The sequence below is a fragment of the Eleutherodactylus coqui genome, chromosome 3, assembly GCF_035609145.1.
Source record: "Eleutherodactylus coqui strain aEleCoq1 chromosome 3, aEleCoq1.hap1, whole genome shotgun sequence".
NCBI lineage: Eukaryota > Metazoa > Chordata > Amphibia > Anura > Eleutherodactylidae > Eleutherodactylus > Eleutherodactylus coqui.
In genome coordinates, this window is record NC_089839.1 from 72,236,188 (window position 1) to 72,258,704 (window position 22,517).

General features: G+C 43.6%; 1 protein-coding gene across 1 annotated transcript in view; it reads right to left on the minus strand.

Annotated features, from left to right (window-relative positions):
* VRK2 (VRK serine/threonine kinase 2) overlaps nt 1-22,517 on the minus strand; it is a 107,045-nt gene that overhangs the window by 53,893 nt on the left and 30,635 nt on the right. The window contains exon 8 of the mRNA XM_066595742.1: nt 18,212-18,344. Within this exon, the coding sequence (XP_066451839.1) occupies nt 18,212-18,344 (133 nt within the window). The remainder of the gene's footprint in view (nt 1-18,211; nt 18,345-22,517) is intronic.

Consider the following 22,517-nt stretch of genomic DNA (forward strand, 5'->3'; position numbering starts at 1 on the left):
GGTGGATAGATGTTTAAAAGAGGTTCTATACTGTTACTACATTTCTATGAAGCCAGAGAACTGAGCATATGTAGTATTCCAAATTCCTAATCTGCACTGCTTGTGCACTTTGGCTATCATTGAGGCAATTCTTCAAATATATTTGGCCACAGAGATGCTTCGGGTCCATAGAGGTTCACATTAGTTTACATTATTAACATCTGTATGGGCAGTGTTTCACTCGTGGTCACTAAGATCAGTGTTCAGAGAGACGTTTTGGAATATGCCCTCTTTTTTTAGCAATATTTGTATAAATCTATAGAAGTCCTTTAATTATGTGCTCTCTGAACGATTCCAGATTCCTGGATACAAAAGCAGCTAAAATGTCTGTAACATCTGTGACACATATATTCAGACCTACATGCAGAAATATATTCACTCCAAATCACAGCACAAGAGACACAGAATACCGGAGCCTGGAAAATGTTTCTACAGTGCCATCTTCACCTGTGAATTTATAGTTCTACCTGTATAAATGGAAGCAGCTCCAGAGCCACTCTAAAATGATTCACTGGTACTTGAAAGACATGAGGCTGCAGATAATGTGTAATTTATTTCTCCATTCTTCTCCGGTCTCCTAAGTGACAATGTTTCCCTGCTGATAGAGATCCTCAACATACCCATGCTCCGGTTTTATCATTACCGACAACATGGCACTTGATTCTGCATATACCACACTGGGCATTCAGGGCACAATGCCTAGAATATGGAGATCTTACATATTGGTATATTTTTGCCAGTAAACTGCATCTGATTTATTGTTTTACTTATGTTGTAATTTGTTATCTAAGTAAATTGATTTAACGTAATAATTAGCATTTGCAAATTTACACTACATCCCCTTTCCTTTTCATTCATGGATCTTACAAACAGCCCTATGTATACAAGCATTGATAGCACATAGGGATATCATGAGAAGCTGCTCTGTTACATCAATGTATATTGCAATATAAAATTCCAAACTGAAGTGAAGTTTTACTTAAGAAATCTGAGAAAAATTAAATTGCTAACATTTCCTTAAAAGCTATAGAAACCTTTGCACATGAAAAATCAATACACATCTTACTATGTCCCTGCAGAAAAAAAAAGTTATTCTGTAGGGACAGATGTACTTATCTGGTTTTTGCATTGAGTTTTTCTTCCCATGCATTTAGAACGCCTCATACTTTGTTTGCAGTCTGGATGTGGGGAGTACCCAGCACTGATCAGCTGGTCAACTCTTATGAATATGCACAAGCTCAGCTCCCCCTCCCCCCTCCTCTTTCAGAAGCTGTGTAGCATAACCACGCCCACTTAATACTACACAGTTATCTCTTCATCTATCTCATCCTCTGATTAGCTTCTGTTTCCATTCCCACTCACTACTTATAGGCCCCCCTGCACACGGGTAGAAATTCTGCGGCGAGATTTCTCGCAGAATTTCCGCCCGGGCCCGCTTGCATAGGATTGTATTAGATAATGCAATCCTATGCACACAACTGCGATTTGTCCGTGTGAAAACATGCACAGAAAACAAATCACGGCATGTTCTATTTCTGTGTGGGTCTCGCAGAGGCCTGCACAGAAATGTCACTGGTGACGCACTGGCTCTGCTCTGCGCATGCGCCGGCTGAGCGGCAGTCGATGCATCACAGAGCAGAAAAGACGCGGGGTGAGCCGCAGGGCTGTGCAGGGGCACGGGTCCACATCCCGCTGCGAGAATTCTCGCAGCAGGATCCGACCTGGCCATCTGCAGGCAGCCAAAGGAGCATAAAATTAACCCCAAAGCGAATTACATCCCAAACACTGATGGTACTCCTGTATCTCCTGCAGGAAATGTCTAATGCAGGTATAGATGTACGTGCGTCTAGACATAGGGAGGCTTCACATGGGCGTGTTTGTGAATGCACAATACACAGAGAATAGAACCTATTAATTTCAATGGGGTCACTCAAATTTTACTTTTTTTGTGCCGGTGGGGGGGGGGGGGGGAATGCAGCATGCTCTACTTTTGAGCACATTTGAGCACTAAAAAGGTCCCCATATAAGTATATGGGAGGTGCGCATATGCTAACGCAATGTGCAAGGAGATGTGCAGTACACTGAGCAATTTCACGGTAAAAAAAAAAAAAAAATCATCATCTGGAAGTCATTAGGCTAAATAGTCATTTAAATCAGGGTAAGATTGTGTTCCGTGTGCAAAAAAAAAAAATGCCCTACAAGCACAAAGAGTTCAGTAAAATACGCTGATACACACGCAAAAAAAAACTTGTTCATATCGCAAATAAGTTGCGCCAAGTCACATGCTATTGCGCATACGCCACCCTTACACAGGGGCCCCAGGTAGTTTAGTGAGGAGCCACAGATGGAATACAGGAATAATAATATCAATGCTTTGATGTCTGAAAAAGGGTTGGAAAAAGGTGGGCTTGGCATCAATTTAGAAAGGCGTCAGAAAACAACCACTACCAACAAGCTCTAGTATTGTTTAAACCTCCTGTACCATACATTTCAACAGCGGGTATACTCAGTTATTGAATATGGCACATGCTGTACTGGGAGAGGTAACGCAGTAGGGGCTCTTCACAACGTGTTTCAGCCATCTGTCAAGCATATAGGTTTTTATTAAAAATAAAAAAACGAAACCATTAGAATGTATTGCTTGATGTACCTGTAACTATAATTGGTCGAATGTGGCTCACAAGTACATACTTTTACCTCCCCTAAGTTTCTGTACTTTTATTTTGGGATACTAGAGCGTGGCATACCGCGCCTTTTTTTGTGGGATAGAAACAAAATGAAGAGACATATACTTTACATTTTTTATATTACAAATCAATGTTAAATATATGAAAGCGTACAGCCATACTTTTCCATATGTTTTCTATCTACTGTTTCTGTCATCAAATGCCTTAGACCGGGCTCACATGGGCGGTTTTGGATTGCAGATACCTCCATCGCCGTCCGTGAAGGTAATTTGCGGTAAAATGAAGGCTTTGAAAGGCATGTATTTTCACTTTTTCATTCACACTCGCGAATATGAAATGCGTATTCTGCGAGCGGAAGAAAAATCGCGGCACGCTATATTTTGCAGTGGAATCTGCTTGGACAGCCTTGGGGTCAATGGAGGCAGTCTAACCCACAGCCCATGCACTATTAACATTGCATAAGGGCTGCAGGTACCCGCGTCATTGCTAAGCGACGGCATGGGAAATACAAACAATAAAAGCCCCCTCTGTACTGTGCATGATTGCCGGCAAGCCTCCACGGTCATTCGCAATGCAGTGAAAAAAAAAAAAAAGGGTACGCACGGTGACTGGCCAGACTCACAGCCAGAATGCACTGCGGGTCTCCCGCATGCAGAAATGTGAGCCCGGCCTTAAAGAAAAAAAAAAAAAAAAGTGTTCAACTAAGAGTCTTTATTTAGAAAAGTTTACGGTGAGCGTATTTTTTTTTTTTTAAATGTAAAACACACAACAACATATAGAAATGGATGGCTGTTTAAAGAGAACCGGTCACCTCTGAACAGCCCCATAAATAAATAATGAAGTTATGGCACTTTTCGGGGAGGGGACGTGAAACCGAGAGATGTAGCTTTATACTCACTCGTCTCCCTGAAAGTGACCACAAGTGAAGTCTGTGCACTGAGTCTCTTTTTAGACAGCTGTGCATGCACACTCCCATAGAAGTTTATAGGAGATCATGCGCAGAGCGGCCTGAAAAGTGTTACGGTTTTTAAACCATGCACAGACTTCTTCGGCAGACACGTACTATACTGAGATGACAGCTTCCCTTTAATGTAGAAGTTTTAACAATGTACAGGTATGCTTAAAATGACAATCGTTTACATTTTTTTAAAACATACATTAAAAATGTGATGTGAACAGCCCCTTTACCAAATTTACCAAAACTGTCTAACAGAAAAACGAACCTTGCTAATTTTTTTTCTTACAATTTTGATATTGTTTTATCTAAATCTATATATTTTTATATATAGATCAGTCCATTTCTAATGGCTCTTTCACATGGGCGTATGCATTTTTACAATCGCCTGCCGGCGACGTAGAGACGCGTGAACAGGCGCACAAATCTAACATTTGTGTGCCCTGTCAGACGTCGCGGGCCCGTTGCATACACGCCGAGCCCGCAATGCCGCCAGGCGGGGGTAGGCAGTTTAGCTCTGCTAAGCTGTCTTTCCCTTCCCTCCCTGGCTCTCGGCAAGGGGAAGAGGTAGGAGCTAGTGTGCTAAGCCTCCGCCCCCTTCCCTTATCCGCAGCCAGCAATGGGAAGGGGTGGGGCTTTGCAACTCCCCCCTCCCTCTCCCATTGCAAACAGCGAGCAAGGGGCGGAGAGGAGGAGAGTAGAGGGAGGGAATTTAGCAATCACGCTGCTGTACTCCCTCCCACCTCCTTTCTCCGGCAGCTAGCATAGGCTCTCACAGAAGTCTATGGCAGCGGCTGTATTCCGGCCGGGATAGGTAGTTCAGGACTAGCTTTCCTGCCCGATGTAAAAGCGCCTGACACTATATTCGCCGGCCAGGCGCTTTTACACCGCAGCAATACACCTATGTGATGTGATGCATTGGAATCCAATGCATCAGATGGTAGCGTATATCGTCCGGCCGTGAAAATTGCGGCCGATATAGGCTGATGTGGCTACCTTATTATGTAAAGTGAAGATCCTGAAATCATTTTATTCGATCCTCATGCATGCATTTACAGACTTCATCAAGCTTCAGTTGGGATTTATTTTAGAGCCGTTGTGCTGCAATATACAAAATAAAAAAATTAAAAATTCACAATTTTTTTTTTAACAATATGAAATGTAATTCTGTCTAAATATTGCACTTTATTAAATACAAGAGCTGGTTGAGCTGTGCAATTATCTCACAAGGTATTTTTTTTTCTTCTTAATATGTGATATTAAAACTACTCCAGTTTTCTACACTGCTGGCAAATTACTAGGACCTTGTTCATTACATGGTCAATGGCCCTTTTAATAGAAAAAGCAATAATATGTAGCCGTTTACACCAACTAGGACACGAAGGAACAAAGCAACAGGCTATAAAGCAATTGAAACGGCCAAGGTGAAAAGCCTGCAGTGCCAAATTCCAATATACTTCATATAAAATATGATTTCTGAGGTTTAAAACATGTCTGCAGTCTGAACAAAAAAAATACAGTTTTGCAAGTCCAGTCATTAAAAAAGTAAGAAAAAAAAAAAAAACCCTCTGTTATTTCCCTTCACATATAATATTTCAATTGACTTTTTGTCTTGCTGACAGAGCAACTGAGAAAACGTTGCTGCATTGACCACATTGATTCGCAGCTATTCTGTCAACAGTAAAACTTGATACAATATATTGTGAGCATTGACCTTCCGTGCCATCGCAGTCCACAGACTCCTCTTCCTCGGTTCCTGTGGCTGTCTGTTGGATTGAGACCGCAATGTAATAAACAACTAAGGTTTAATTAATGGTAAATGAATACAAGACATAGGTTATGACTTTAACTAATTAGGGAATTGTTGAATTAAGTCTGCCTGGGAATGCAAGGCAGTACAATCAATATCCAATAAAAAGGACTATGTATGTAATTTAGCTGGAAATGTGTTTCCAATACCGTCAAAGTGAGTTTAAAGGAGATGTCTCGAGGAAGCAGTTAATTTTTTTTTTTGCCCAGTCCCCCTTATTCAGCATACAAAACTAAGCACCCGTTTAAATGACTTTTAAAGCCGGTTTCTACTCACTGTTCCAGCGTTTCAGCAACTTTTAAAAACTTTTCCAAAGATGGCCGCCGGTTCTTCTCCCAAAGTGTACAGCCCTTGCTTCAGCCCGACGTGCGCGCTCCCGAGACGCCGCCAGCTGTGTCTCCATGGCAACCGGACGCATCGCAGCCGCCGACCAGACGCCCACCGCCAGGCAGCAGGTAAGCGGCGCTAGCCCCCGGCTCCCCAGCGCTAGTTCCCCCGGCGCAGCGGCAGCCCCCCCGGCCTAGCGACAGCCCCCCCGGCCTAGCGACAGCCCCCCCCATCGCAGCGACAGCCCCCCCCATCGCAGCGACAGCCCCCCCGGCCTAGCGCTAGCTCCCCCGGCGCAGCGGCAGCCCCCCCGGCCTAGCGACAGCCCCCCCCGGCCTAGCGCTAGCTCCCCCGGCCTAGCGACAGCCCCCCCGGCCTAGCGCTAGCTCCCCCGGCGCAGCGGCAGCCCCCCCGGCCTAGCGACAGCCCCCCCCCCCCGGCGCAGCGGCAGCCCCCCCCGGCGCAGCCCGGCGCAGCGGCAGCCCCCCCCCGACCCATCACTTACCTGGGAGGCTTCTCGGGGCGGCTGGGCTGGGCTGGTCTTCTCCGCTGGGCAGCTCCAGTTTCTGCACCTTCCTCTAACAGAGGATGGTGCAGAATGGCCGCTTCAGCGCGCTCCCGAGCAGTGACAGCTCGTCTGCGCATGCGCAGAAGAGCTGTAGCGGGGAGCACACTGAAGCGGCTCGTGCTGAATGGAGAAGACCGGACTGCGCAAGCGCGTCTAAAAAAGCAAGCTGCCAGCGAATTTAGACGGAACCATGGAGACGAGGACGCTAGCAACGGAACAGGTAAGTGGAATAACTTCTGTATGGCTCATATTTAATGCACAATGTACATTACAAAGTGCATTAATATGGCCATACGGAAGTGTATAACCCCACTTGGTTTCGCGAGACCACCCCTTTAAGTAAGTAGAATATATGAAAGGCTAGGAGAACAGTTTAAAAATGCAATACTTTAAAGATTTATAGAGGGTCTCGCAGGAGGGCGGTCGAGAAATAAAATGCAAGTTTAATCCTTGTTTGTCAGATTTTTGTTTTATACCTTTTTCTAAACGCATTTTACTTTTGTACATAAGCAGAATCTTGGGCAAAGCATCGAGCCGTTTCCTCGCATGTTCCTAAGGGCTCCATCCCTTTCTACAATAATTCAGGTTGTGACCTTGGAAATGGTTAACAATGAATATCAGGTCAAGTGGATAAAACTTCCGGCATCTGTAGATCATTAGTCAGTTTTCAATAGCATCCTTCGCCCGAGACAAGTATTTAGTTTACTGCACTGGCCTTGCACCTAAATATCCTGGCCAACACAGGGCAGCTTGCTGGCAATTCCTTGTGTCCCACCCTGCCAAGCCCCCAGCTACATCCCAATTGGAGAAGTTAAAAGGGGCATTTTTATCTCAGACATTATGGAATATACACAAGAAAGTCCGATAGATGGGGGTCTCTGAGGTGGTACCTGCACCTAAGATCTGTACCCCCCCTTCCCCCACATGGTCCGACTGAATGCGGCCAGTTGGGACTGAATGAGGTAGTTGGGAAATACGGATACAGTAAGGTGCTTTCCATACCTCTCATAGAAGTGAATAGATGTTATGGAAATAGTGTAATATAGGTAGCTCTCCCAAGTTTCGGAAACAACATAGTTCACAGCCTGCTATGCAGTTTCTGCAACTCCCATTCACTTCAATGGGAGTTACAGAAACGGTGTAACTCAACCGTGCTTGGTTGTTTGTCCTCACAGGCACCTTGTATAGAGAGGTATTCTCATCGCGGTCCTGTTTGACCAAGATGCCAAATGCAATTTACAGTACTTTTCCAACTTCCTGAGAAAGCAGTGATAGTAGAGTGGAATACAGCATAAGATGAAGCATGCCACAACCACTGTGTGTCTGTGGATAAATCAGCATAGTGGGTTATGGGCTCTATACTACAGATTTGTACAACATGGATGTAGCATACAGTTGAATGCTTCAAGCTCTTTTGAAATTTTTCTTATATATGCAGTAAACTTCAAACATGCAAGACAGCATATCCGTTTATTAGCATATCTAGTATACAGTGTTTCCCTGAAAATAAGACCCTGTCTTATATTAATTTGGGGAAGTCTTGTCATATTTACCTAGCAGGCGTCATCCGGGTCCCTCCCTCTGGTCTTCACAGTTGCGGCATGCTTCCTTGCAGTTTTAAGCCTCACACAGAAGATTGCTTGCTGGTAACAGGGTTTGTAAACCCTGCCTCCAGCAAGCGACTGCTCTGATTGGTTCATCGAGCGCTGCAGTGATTGGCTGTGCCAATCAGAGAACCAATTACAGCCATTCAATGTGATGGTAGAACCGTGTTTCCCAAAAAATAAGACCCTGCCTTACATTAATTTTTGCCTCAAAAGAGGCACAGTGTCTTATTTTCAGGGGGTGTCTTATACTTACCCAGCTGGCAGCGTCTGTGTCTCTCGCGCTGGTCTCCACGCTGCTGCAGTTCTCAGCACTGATAGGATTCTCTGGTAAGTGCTGTGATTGGATCGAGGGCCAGCCAATCAGAGCCGACACTCGATGAACCAATTACAGCCACTCAGTGATGTCATACACTGAAAGGCTGTGAATGATGGAGTGCCGGCTTTGATTGGCTGGCGCTCGATCCAATCACAGCGCTCTCTTACTGGAGGCACCAGAAGAGAATCCCATCAGCGCCGAGTACTCCTGCCTGCCACAGCGCCAGAGACCAGCGCAAGGGACACAGATACCGGTAGCTAGGTGAGTATTGCTTTTTTTTTTTTTTTAAACCTAGTGTAGCTAGGACTTATTTTCCAGAGAGGGCTAATATTTCAAGGCCCCCCACCACCCCCAAAAATAGGGGTAAGGCTTATTATTGGGGTGGAGTTTATTTTCGGCTTGAAAAGGTAATAGAAGGAAAAGTACAAATGTACACTTTTTCATGGTTATACAGAACTGTAAAACAGAAGCCTATTAAAAATGTAGCCCCACTTTAGGACCTACTTTACAAGGCCTGTTCACATCACAGCAAGACTCTTCATTTGACATATTTGCCAGAAAAGCTCCTGACCCACACCTCTCTGATGGAGGACTGAGACATATCCAACTGTATAGGCATGCAGTGTATTACATCGACCATAAAGGGTCCCATATGGCACACTCTTCACTGATTACACAGTAGCAGCATGTGGAGGGACACGTTCTAAAATGTTAACACCTGCTTTTTAATTTGCCACTTAGGCCCCCTGCACACGGGCGGAAATTCTGCGGCGGGATTTCCCACAGAATTTCCGCCCGTGGCCGCTGCCATAGGATTGCATTAGAAAACGAAATCCCAGGCAGACTGCTGCGATTTGTCCGCGTGAAATCACACACGGAAAACAAATCACGGCATGTTCTATTTTTGTGCGGGTCTAGCACATGCTCGCACAGAAATGTCAGTAGTGCCGGGCTGGCTCCACTCTGCACATGCACTGACTGGCCGGCACATCACAGAGCCGGAACCGTGGGAGCAGGTGAGACCCGCACTGGTCCCAGCAGGGGCGCAGGTAGGATCCCGCTGTGAGAATTCTCGCATCAGGATCTGACCCGGCCATCTGCAGGCGGCCATAGTATAGGTATTCTTTTACACTTTGCATTTCTATGGAATAGTGTAGTTTACTATGCTGTTCCATACCTTTCTTTAAAGTATATTCACATATACAAGGTGGTGACGTATCTGAAGTATGTCTGCCAGGAGTGGTATGAAAATTCACTACTGATTCTCATCCTAGTCACAGAGTAAAATTAAATATATTTTACACAGGAGATCTGTGTGAATGTGAAACGTACAGAACTTGCACATTGCAATAACCCATTATTTTCAATTGGTTAATTTACGCAAGTGAATTTTCATTTACACAGATAGTGCGAGATTGAAAAATATCAGCATGTCCTATTTTTTGGGTTATTCTGCTGTTCCCATGGGAACATAAGAAAAAATAAAATACAAATTCCATCACACACGCATGCCATGCATTTCTGCGCTTCTTCCCATTTCAGCCATTGGAATATTTGATTTTTCTCACGCGTGTGAAAAATGAATAGTTCAGCAATGCTAATCGCTCGTCTTTAAAGCGGAAACACATAGAAGAAGCCTAAAACAGTTCTTTAGGTCCTATATAGGAAAAGTAAAGGGGTCATAACTTGATTATTCAATTTGAAGTGAGAAAAACCATGATGCACGAGATAGTTGTTTTCTCAGAAACCATGCAGCCTAGGGAAATAATTTTTTTCTATACATTCTACCTTCAGGTCGTGGAGACGAAGTAAGCAGGCCTTTTTGAAAAATTAATTTGTCAAAACGCGATAATTCACAATTAAAATGCAAATCTCAGAAATTTGGTATGTAAATAAGGTAAGAAAGAGGGTCACAAATTTAATATCTACCCCACCTCTATGTCTATATACTAAGGAGAATCTACCTCACCTCTATGTCTATATACTGAGGAGAATCTACTTCACCTCTATGTACATATGCTGAGGAGAATCTACCTCACCTCTATGTGTATATACTGAGGAGAATCTACCTCACCTCTATGTGTATATACTGAGGAGAATCAACCTCACCTCTATGTGCATATACTGAGGAGAATCTACCTCACCTCTATGTGTATATACTGAGGAGACTCTACCTCACCTCTATGTGCATATACTGAGGAGACTCTACCTCACCTCTATGTGCATTATACTGAGGAGAATCTACCTCATCTCCATGTGTATATACTGAGAACAATATACCTCACCTCTATGTCTATATACTGAGGAGAATCTACCTCACCTCCATGTGTATATACTGAGAACAATATACCTCACCTCTATGTGCATATACTGAGGAGAATCTACCTCACCTCTATGTGCATTATACTGAGGAGAATCTACCTCACCTCTATGTGTATATACTGAGGAGAATTTATCTCGCCTCCCTCACCTCTTTGTGTATATACTGAGAAGAATATACCTCACCTCTATGTGCATATACTGAGGAGAATCTACTTCACCTCTACATGTATATACTGAGGAGACTCTACCTCACCTCTATGTGCATATACTGAGGAGAATCTATCTCACCTCTATGTGCATATACGAAGGAGAATCTATCTCACCACTATGTGCATATACTGAAGAGACTCTACCTCACCTCTATGCCTATATACTGAGGAGAATCTACCTCATCTCCATGTGTATATACTGAGAAGAATATACCTCACCTCTTTGTGCATATACTGAGGAGAATCTACCTCACCTCTATGTGCATATACCTATGAGAATCTACCTCATCTCCATGTGTATATACTGAGAACAATATACCTCACCTCTATGTGCATATACTGAGGAGAATCTGCGTCACCTCTACATGTATATATTGAGGAGACTCTACCTCACCTCTATGTGCATATACAGAGGAGACTCTACCTCACCTCCATGTGTATATACTGAGAAGAATATACCTCACCTCTTTGTGCATATACTGAGGAGAATCTACCTCACCACTATGTCCATATACTGAGGAGACTCTACCTCACCTCCATGTGTATATACTGAGGAGAATCTACCTCACCTCCATGTGTATATACTGAGGAGAATCTACCTCACCTCTATGTGCATATATCTATGAGAATCTACCTCAGCTCTATGTGTATATACTGAGAAGAATCTAGCTCACAACTCTGTTTATTTCGTTAGGACAGTTTTAGTTGGCCGTCTGCTGTCTGTTCAAACTCTGAGCCACAAAGCAGGAGTTTGAAAAAAAAAAAATATAGCAGGAAGATACACCCTGCCCTATCTTTCCCGCAAGCAGTTAATACTATTGTTTCTCGCCCGTACACGAGTGAAAATCCCAATCGTGAACACTAAACCATTGAAATGAAGGGTTTCGTTTTGTCCCGTTACGCAGCCGTGATTATCAGAGTCACATAACGGGACAAAAACACGCCCCTGTGTATAATCCCTGAGGAGAACATCTGCTTAAGGGCTTAGTCACACGGGCGCTGTTGCCTTACTGCACGAAGAAGACGGGTGCACTTCGGGACGGATGACTCCCCGGCGCCGAAGAAAGAACACATGACTGGCAATGGAGCTGATCACATGTTCTTTCTTCCGGCGGTGCGGAGATTCGTCCGCATCTGCAGTGCGGCCGTCTTTTAGTGTAGTAACACGGGTGCCGATGCGCCCGTGTGACTAAGCCCTAAAGGGGTTGTCCGGGGAAATTTTTTATTTTTATACAAAACGGGTCTCCCATGGCACAACATAGCAAAGGAGCTAATAATTCTCCCAGTGTGCCCTCCACTGTCCGCTCCAGGACTCTGCTGTGCATTTAGCTTACAGGCTGGAGTCAGCCCGTGACGCCCTGTAAGCCCGCTGAGCCCTGTCATTGGCGGCAAGGTTGGAGCCACCGGTGGAGGACACATGAGGAGCAGGAGAGAGGTAAGGATGAGCTCCTTAGTTGTGTTGTGCCATAGGGGTCCCGCTTGTAAAAAAAATATTTTTTCTCCGACAATCCTAAGATATTTTATCTTTGAGAGTACTTTGTTAAATTCTGTTTGCCTAGGGGGTACTACGCTTAGAAAGTCTGAAAAACACTGTTCCAGAGCAAGAGATGCTCTCTGCTCTGGCTAATAGATGAGGGCTCTGAAAAAATACCCCCTATGGGGAAGGGACTTGTTATTTGTATAGCACCAACTTATTCCACAGAGCTTTCAGGTAATTTGTTTATTACCCCTCGCAAGCTGGATACTCATTTTACCGACCTCGGAAGGATGGAAAGCTGAGTCAACCTTGAGCCCGCAACCTTCAGGTCCTGAGTGAGAGCTTAGGACCACATTCTGTTGCCTTAACACTCTGCGCCACACGAGGCCCATTCCTATTAAAGCATATTTCCCATGTACGGTTCAAAATCAGCTTTATAAACTAGACAACCCCTTGAAGAGCTATAGACTGTCTAGAATGACATGTTGCTCAAACGGTGGTCTAGCACCCAAATTAAGCCAATATAATGAGAGACACTCAAGTTACTAAAGTTTTCTTTGAACTAACTTCTTCGTGCTTATAGAAAATTTCTCTGAGAAAATTTCAAGCTTGTGTAATTTCTCTGCATTTCTTCTACACGAATATTTCTCAGAAATCTCAAGGTATACGATTTAACCATGTACCTTCATCAAAATTATTTAATGCTTCAGGGCCACGTTAAGTGTTTTCATTATTTTGAAGAAAGAACACTGTGGGTGGACAGAAAGAAAAGGAAAGAAAAAAAAAAAGGAAGGACAAAGAAATAAAAGGAGAAAATAGTGAAGTCTGCCTAAGTTAAAATACAAAACAAGCTGCACAGAATATTTGATCCAGACTGAACTAGACTGTTAGGGTCAGTTCATTGTTAGTGGTCAAACAAAGGCGGAGGTAACACTTGGTAAAAGCTCAGGTTTGATGCTCTGCTACCATCAAGAACACAATAAACAGCAGGAGGGCCTGAGGAAAGAGGAGACTGGATATTACCTGCGATTCTGTGTGCGAATCCTCACAAGGTTATTATATACATTATGTACGTAAATGAATAAGCTAGAGAGTCTTTGGAAACGCACTTAAAGTGACATTTTCAGATACAATATACACAAATACCATATACAGATGCAGCAGAGCTGAAGCTGCTGTTGTTCTGTTTCTTTTCTGCGAATTAAAATAACTCAAGAGGCTTACAGAGGTTTCGTCATATAAAAAAAATTTTTTTAAAAATCAATACTTACCTATTCCTCACCAGTTAAGTCTTCTTACTGCATCTTCTCTTCGCTGATCTTCTCCAGTCCCCCGGGTCACCTCACCTCCAACTGGCTGTATCCTCTTCATCCTGTTATGGAGCGTCCATTCTTGGCAGTCTTCTTCCAGCAGGTCAGTGTGGTTGACTGCCTAGGAAGGAATGCTGAATCCTATGTCAGGCTATTGCAAAGACTGCGCATGCCGCTGACTTACCGTGAGTGTTCATATACTATTGCCGCGAGACAGCACGCATGCGCAGTCTTGATAATAGCCCGATATAGGAGTCTGCATTCTCTGCTAGGCAGTGAACATTACGTCACTAGTGACCGGGTCTACTGATCTGCAGGAAGGAGAATGCCTGTGAATGGACGTAAAGTCACAGGAAGAAGAATCGCCCGGCTGGACGTGAGGGGACCCAGGGGACTGTAGGAGCCAGGAGAAGATCGGCGAGGAGAAGATGTGGTAAGAAGACTGACGCGAAGGGAATAGGCAAGTATTGATTTTTTTTTTTTTTAATGATAGAACCCCTTTAACCCCTTGAGTGGCGGGTTTCCTACCACCCTGTCGTGCCCACCAGGGCAGGTTTTTTAAAATGGTCTAATCATTAAATTTCAACTAATTTTGCAGTTGCCTCTCAAGAGCCATAACTTTTTCATTTTTCCATTGACATGGCCATATAAGGGCTTGTTTTTTGCGGGACAAGTTGTGATTTTTGTTAAACAGGGGGAAGGAAAAAAAGAAATGGGGAAAAAAGAAAAAAAGGGGCCATGTCATTAAGGGGTTAAATAATGTATTAACTTCCTTCTCTGGGTCATTACGACGCATGGATACCACATGTGTGATTGTATTTTTGATTTTTTACAAAGTAAAGGGAGACAAGTGTTTTTATTATTTTTTTAATAATTTTTTTCCTTTTTTTGTCACTTTAGGGGACTTTCACAGGGACCCATCAGGACCCCTGATCACATTCCGGGGGTCCGATGGTGACAGCCCTTTACATGCTGCAGTGACAGCCCTTTACATGCTGCAGTCACATAGACTGCAGCATGTAAAGGGTTAACACAGCACAGATCGGAGGTTTTCTCTGATCTCTGCTGTGAGAGCTGGTACCTAGCTGTCCTCTGACAGCCAAGCACCAGCTCTCCCTGCCACAGAGACCATTGGTTTGCTTCTGACAAGCCGATGGTCTCTATGGCAACCTGTAAACAAAGCAGGAGATTGCCGGCATATCGGCAATATCTTCTGCTGTTTTTTCAAAGCCCTTGCTTTGTTCTCTGTGGGTCTGTGCAGGCAGAGCACACTGTCACAGCTTGTGGCATTGTGCTCTGCAGCTCCCATAGTGATACGTCACTATGAGCAGTGGAGCTCGTCCCAGAAAATTTCCGGGCGTGCCACTCAAGGGGTTAAATAAAAGTTATCAAATGACAAACGTAACAGAATTTGCCAGTGCAGTAGAGTTACATCTCCATATTTTGCACTGAAAAAAAAACAATAAATGTCAACTCTAAGGCCGCCTGCAGACGAGCGGGTCGGATCCGGCAGCGAGAATTCTCGCCGCGGGACCCGACCCGAGAGCCTGCAGAGACGAGCGCGTACTCACCCGCGCCTGGCGGCCCCGGCTCTTTCATGTGCCGGCTGCGGCGCAGCCGGCGCATGCGCAGACCGGAGCCGGCGGCCGGGTGAGTGCGAGCCCCGCACAAAAATAGGACATGCCGCGGTTTGTTTGCCGCGCAAGATTTCGCGCGGCCAAACCGCGGCCGTCTGCATAGGAGTGCGTATTGTAATGCACTCCTATGCAAACTTTCAGTGGCGGAAATCCCGCGGGAAATACCGCCGCGGGATTTCCGCCCGTGTGCAGGCGGCCTAATGCCTCAAGCAAAGTTTTTTTTTGGTGCTGCTTTAACCCTTTAATGTCATAGTACGCATGTTAACGTTCTGAAATAGCAGTAGTTAAGCAATAGGACGTAGACTCAGAATGTGGGAACTGGCTGTAACTGATAGCCAGCCTCCTGTTGCCACAATGTAAATCACAGCACATATAGGGTTCAAAGAGGGCTCCTTCTGTGACATCATATGCCCTCCGCTATGTGAACATTTTCATAATGATCAGATCTTTTTTGGTTCAAGTCCCCTACAGGGACTTGTATAAAATACTATAAAAACAAACAAACAAAAAAAAGAAAACGCATAAAACAAGAACAATAAAATAAACCACCCTTTTTTTGCGCTCCCTCCTCTCTTGTATAGAAAATAGAATAAAAAAAAAAAGAAAAAAATCCCTCCACACATTTGGCATAATCAGATCCATAACGGCGTGTACCATAAATTTACCACACTATCCTGCAAAGCAAAAAACGTTAAAATAAAGCAAAAACAAAAAAAAGACAAGTCCTCACAGAGCTCCATGCATGGAAAAAAAAAAAAAAAAAAGAAGTTATAAAGACTTTGAATGCAACAATGTCAAAATAAAAATTCCAAAAAGGATTTTTATTCTGCGAAAGGGAAAAAAACTAAAACTTTATCATTTGTAATTGTACCAAACTGCAGAAGAAAAAAAAACATGGTGCATCTAGCCGCTTTATCTTACAGCAGTGTAGTGACATTCTTTCAGCAGGCGGGGATTTAAATCCCCACCTGCTGAGAGAGCTGTATCTGATTGGCTGAGCGCACAACCAATCACAGGCAGCGCTCAGCCATTCATTGAATGACAGCTCAGAGCTGTCTGTGATTGGTCACAGCACTCAGCCAATCACAGGCATTGAATTCAATGAATGGCCAGGCGCTGCCTGTGATTGGCTGAAAAGCAGTGGCGGCCCCATTGAAAGCAATGGGAGAATATCGCGATCCTCTGCCACAGCAGTGACATCTGTGGCAGGGGATTCTTTACTCCCCGTGGAGAGTGCCATTATCACTAAACACTGTGACCGTGCTTTCACAGTTTTCAGTGATAAGAGGACTCTCCGCTGGGAATACTGACGCGCAGTATGGACCTATGCGTGCATGCATGTCCTATGCTTTGCAGGTACATGCGTTTGCACGTCTGTAAAACACGGACATGTGAACACACCAGCCAATGGTTCTAATGGACACATGGTTATGTTCGCACAATTGTACGCACATAAACACGCTTGTCTGAATGAGCCCTTATGCTATATGATTAACGCTGTAAAAAAAGAAAAAAGCAAATAACAGAATTGGTGTTCTCTCCTTTCCTTCCTCCAAAAATTAATAAAAGTTTTGCAATACATTATATGTGCCCAAAAATGGTACCAAAAAAAAAACAAAACTACAGTTTACCACGCAAAAAAGACCTCATACAGCCATGTCAACGGAAAAAAAAGTTTTGAAAAGTGGAAATGAAAATCCCCCCAAAAAGCGTAGCATTCATATGGCCAAAATAGGCTGTGTCCTTGAGGAGTTGAAGAGGACCAGTTTCTCCTGACATGTCTGTTTTAGTAAGCCTGCCTGCCCACGGGCGATTGTTCACTAGGTTATCCGCTGCGATAATCCGGCCACAGGTAATGCAGTGAACGCTTTCCATTGTGTTGCTACTGAAAGTGCAGCCCACCTGTCCACGAGCGGAGAATCATAACGATTCTCCATGGTGAGCCTATCTGTCAGACAGGCTCAGCACGGAGAGCTGTCAGCGCTCCCCGATGGCGGCTCCCGCGGCAGAGATCTGCAGCGGGATATTGCTACGCTTGTAGACAGGAGGCCTTAATACTTGTGTTCTTTATGATATAACAGTTCTGCAACAGATTTTCCTTCATCTCTGTGTTGTACCGTTGCTCGGTTATTCGGTAGTGTGAACTACTACCAAGGCTAAAGCAGATATCCAATGTGTCCTCCACACCCAGATAGAGTCATGCAGCTGGTGCACACATCGTCCTATGTAGGGGAGCTGGCTTATACACACAAATCCGCTATTGAATTTTCTACAACAGATTTGCACCTGTATTTATTTTGCTTACTTAAGTAGTACTGACCAACCTTTATATCACAAGTATGGCTAGTTGAACACTAGCCGTAACTGTGAGTTACGCCAAACTCGCATCAGACCGCACATTGACATGAGTGTGTACTGTCCAATGCAAACAAGGAAGATGGAAAAAATACCTCTGCAGCGCCACCTATTGGATGTCAGCATTTCTTCCAATCAATGTGACTTTCTAACAAGTCTTAACAATAATTGGGAATAGGAAACCAAGCCAGAAAACCATACACAGACAGTGTTTCAGGGTGTTTGCCCCTCATCCGTGTACATGGACACAGCACATTCACATATTCTATCTGTCGTCCATGGAAAAGACAGTAGTAGGGCATGCCGGGAGTACTTTCCTGCATGCTTCATAGGCTAAAATGGGTCCGTATGATGGAATTATATAGACAGCACATGGCTCCTAAACCCATTTGTGTGCATTTAGCTCATACATGTATATGTGTGTGCATGTATATATACACACACACAAACACACAAACACAAGTGAAGTACTGCAGTCACGTCCAATTACGTGTGACAGAATGCAACTGTAAAAGATCCCTGTTCACTTTACACATTATATATTCTTTTAATTAAACTACTCATACAGTAATAACTATAAAAAGGAACATACCAACCCCCTTGTGAGCATCTCTGCTGGTAAACTCAATTGTCCCATTGTGACATTTTCTTGGGTCTTCTTTATATTCTTTGTGTTTCCCATTGGGGCAGTATCTGTAAGAAAGTCCATAATCTGCAAGATAAACCTGGAAGACGAGAAGAGATAAATGAATAATGCTTTTGTCCTTTGAAAGTATAACCTTTATAATTAAGCCTTAAGAAACTTACAGGTTAAGGACAAGCTTTGATCTACATTTTATTAAACCAAATGGTGCCTCAAGATAAAATATGCACATCTGGGGGCTATAACAGTTACCCTTCCACTTTAAATCCTTCCCATCATAGTCATATCTTGTTTCTGAATTTAGCCATTTTTCAGTTTTTTTCCCTCTTCTTTATCTCCCAAGTTTTCATCTCTCCAGGTGGGTATCTACACATCATAAACTGCAATGTGTCTTTTATGTGTCCTCTCAGTTTATATCTTAGAAGTTCTCGCGTTTCACGAAGATACTTTATCAGATTAGAAGGTTTGCTTTAATTGTGTAAAGGTTTGTAAAGTTTGTCATTTTCGACACACAAAGAAGAATAGTAATACAGAGTGTATGTGCTAATAAAAATAATAGAAAAAGACAGACAAAACAGAATAAATTATCATTTAAGGGATTCACGTCCTGAAGACCTTTCTTAGTTAAAGACATCTTTTCAACTTTCTCTTTATTAGTAGGCTGGAAGGCATAAGAAAAAAACCACCACATAACCTCCTTTTGATGTTCCACTTTCTAAAGGCACCCTTACGTGTTACAGGGGTCTTTCACAGCAGGGCAGTCCCTTTCCATAAGTTCGTTTAGAGTACATGGATGTTATAGAGGTGGATACTCTACTTAGGGGAATATATGGCTGTAACGGTCAGCTTGAAATACTCAAGTTCATCTGTAGGGACGGTCAGCAGCCTCCGCACAGTATTAACGGCTTTGGACACCTTTGGGTGACAATTTCGCTTAAATGTATGTATTTTGGTCTGACAATTTTCGCAATAGAATTACAAATTTTGCACCATTTGTCTTCTGCAGTTTCTACATACTACTGTATATTGACACTGCAGTCTGAAGGCTGCTTTACATAGGACAACTGTTGGGCGTTTAAGTGCCCCACAGTCTTCCCAACAACCAACGCTCCTGTGCTTTCACACAGGAGCAAGCGTTATTCAGTGAATGGAGGAGGAGATGCCGGAGATCTCTACTGCCACCCGTCCTCCAATCACATTAAACAGGCATGCCATGGCCTGTGATTGCTACTGTGAGTGATAATGCATTGATAGATTGGACAACTCCTGTTTACACCGAAGTCACTCGCTGGTTGCTTTGTTTCAGTCAGCTGAAATAAATCGACTAGCGAGCACCGAGCGCTCAGTGCTCTGTCGATGGAAGTGTGTACACGGTATGACGATCGCCGATTCAAAAGATTATTCAGAAGATAATCACCCAGAGTAAAAGTACCTTAGTCTCAAACTGTCAATAGAGGTCCTTTTACACGGGACGATTATCGTTCTGGTCGATCAAAACAAGTCCTGTGTAAAAGCATGAAGAAACTGAATGACTGAAAGAGAATAGTCCAATCCTGAACGACCATCGTTCGGTGTAAACAGCAGTTGTTCAGTACTGAGCAGCCACTGCTTACAGTGAATTGAGAGTGGGGAGAGAACTCTACTCCAGCAGCCCCGCCTCCCTGCTGGCTGCGCTGTGAGCGATCCAGCAATGCTCACTGCTGTGTAACAGCACAGGAGCGAGTGTACACCGGGATGGGTGTCGGGCATCATTTGTCCGACACTCGTGCTGTGTAAAAGGACCTTAAGACTGGACTGATGACTTAAGGCCCATTTACACCAAAGATAATCTTTCAAATGATTGACAGTTTTAGTGATCGTTTTGCATAAAGTGTTAATCGACACTACTGTCCAGTGACACACTATATCAGCTTCATTTGCGTGTAAAAGGGCCTATGGGAGCTGTCTGAAGAGCACAGCATGTGGTCTGAGCTCTGCAAACAGCTCCATTGTTCTCGCATGGGCTGTTGGCAGAATACAATGTAATTTCCGTCTCCCGTGCAGAACACAGCGTGTGGTCCCTATTATCTCTCTCCGGCTGAATGATGGATTTTAAACTCACCTTAAAATCATCGTTCAGCGAAGAGTAAAATGGTGGCAGCATTTTCACGTAACGATTATCGCTCATATGCCACTGTTTGAATGAATTTTAAGCAACAATCGTTGGGTGTAAATGGGCCTTTAGATTTCCTCTTATCAGCTAACGTTTACGTTAAATTAGTTGATAAAAAGTGCAGGAGAGGAGAGATAAGGGATGAAAAACAAGCTGTCAATCTAGTTTCATTGACAGATCTATTGATACTAAAGGTCTATTTACATGCAAAGATAAACTTTCAAACGATTGAAAGTTTTAGCAATCTTTTTGCATAAAATGTTAATGACCATTAACCGTTTATCATCTTCATTTGCATGTAAACAGGCCTCCAGAATCCGTTTGCAGAGCCCAGTGCGTGATTTATCCCACGCCCAGCTGTGCACACAGCTGCATTATTCTCCTTGGGGCTTCCAGCAGAATACAATGTAATCTGCTGGCTCCCCATGGAGAGAACAGCGAGTGGTCACTGGAGATAAATGCAAACTGCTTTACCTCCAGTAGCTGAATGATGGATTTTAAGTTCACCTTAAAATCATAGTTCAAAAAAAAAAAAAAGTACAATGCCCGCATTTACATGTAACGATTATTGCTCAAATTCGGTCATTTGATCACATTTTGAGCAGTAACCATTACGTGTAAATGGGTCTTATGGCTCTTCCAGACAACCGGATGTAGCCTGCATATTATATGCGTATTTCTTTATGCAGGTAATATGTTGTGCGCAGCAAGTATGCATGAAAGATATGTATCTATGCACCAGACTACGATAATGGCACGTAATATGCACCAAAAATAGGACATGTTGCGTTTTTTTTATGCACGAGTACGCTCACGTGAGAAACATGGGTTTGATTGGCCTAATGTAAATCAACAGGCTTTTAGCACTGCGTATTACGCAGGCAAAAAATACCTGCATAATACACAGGCAACATATAGTTGTGTGAGTGAGCCCTTAGAATGCAGTGTCTACATACAGCGATATGTAGAAGCCGCAGAATACAAACATGTTGTATTAGGTGATATATCCGTGCGTGTCACAGCGATTTTATGAATTGCAGTCCTGGAAAATACAAAGTGGGACACAAAAATGAGCCGAACACCACAATGTTATAGAAGCTGTCCAAAAGAAAATCTGTGTTGCCCATAGCAAGCAATCACAGCGCAACTTTCATCTTACCTCAGCAGTAGAAGAAATAGCAACCAATCACAGCGCAGCTTTCATTTTACCTCAGCAGTATATGAAATGGCACCAATCACTGCTCAGTTTTCATTTTACCTCAGCAGTAGAAAAAATAGCGACCAATCACAGCGCAGCTTTCATATTACCTCAGCAGTATAAGGAATAGCAACCAATCACAGTGCAGCTTTTTATTTTACCTCAGCAGTATAAGAAAAAGCAACCAATTACAGCGCAGCTTTCATTTCCTATACAGCTGAGGTAAAATAAAAAACTGTGCTGTGATTGGTCGCTATTTCTTCAACTGCTGAGGCAAAATGAAAGCTGCGCTGTGATTGGTTGCTATTCCTTACACTGCTGAGGTAAAATGAAAGCTGCGCTGTGATTGGTTGCTATTCCTTACACTGCTGAGGTAAAATGAAAGCTGCACTGTGATTGGTTGCTATTCCTTATACTGCTGAGGTAATATGAAAGCTGCGCTGTGATTGGTCGCTATTTTTTCTACTGCTGAGGTTAAATGAAAACTGAGCAGTGATTGGTGCCATTTCATATACTGCTGAGGTAAAATGAAAGCTGCGCTGTGATTGGTTGCTATTTCTTCTACTGCTGAGGTAAGATGAAAGTTGCGCTGTGATTGCTTGCTATGGGCAACACAGATTTTCTTTTGGACAGCTTCCATAACATTGTGGTGTTCGGCCCATTTTTGTGTCCCACTTTGCATTTTCCAGGACTGCAATTCATAAAATCGCTGTGAAACGCACATATATATCACCTAGTTCTTTAAAACAAGCAAAACGTCTTGGTAGTTGAATCCGCGCTCCACCTTCAATGCGGTATTCCTTGTGAACCCCTGTGCGCACGCCGTACACCGCCGCAGACTATGTTGGCATTTCTGTAACGTTGCTATAAAACGATACATGTAAAATTGCTGCGCTGGTAGGAGA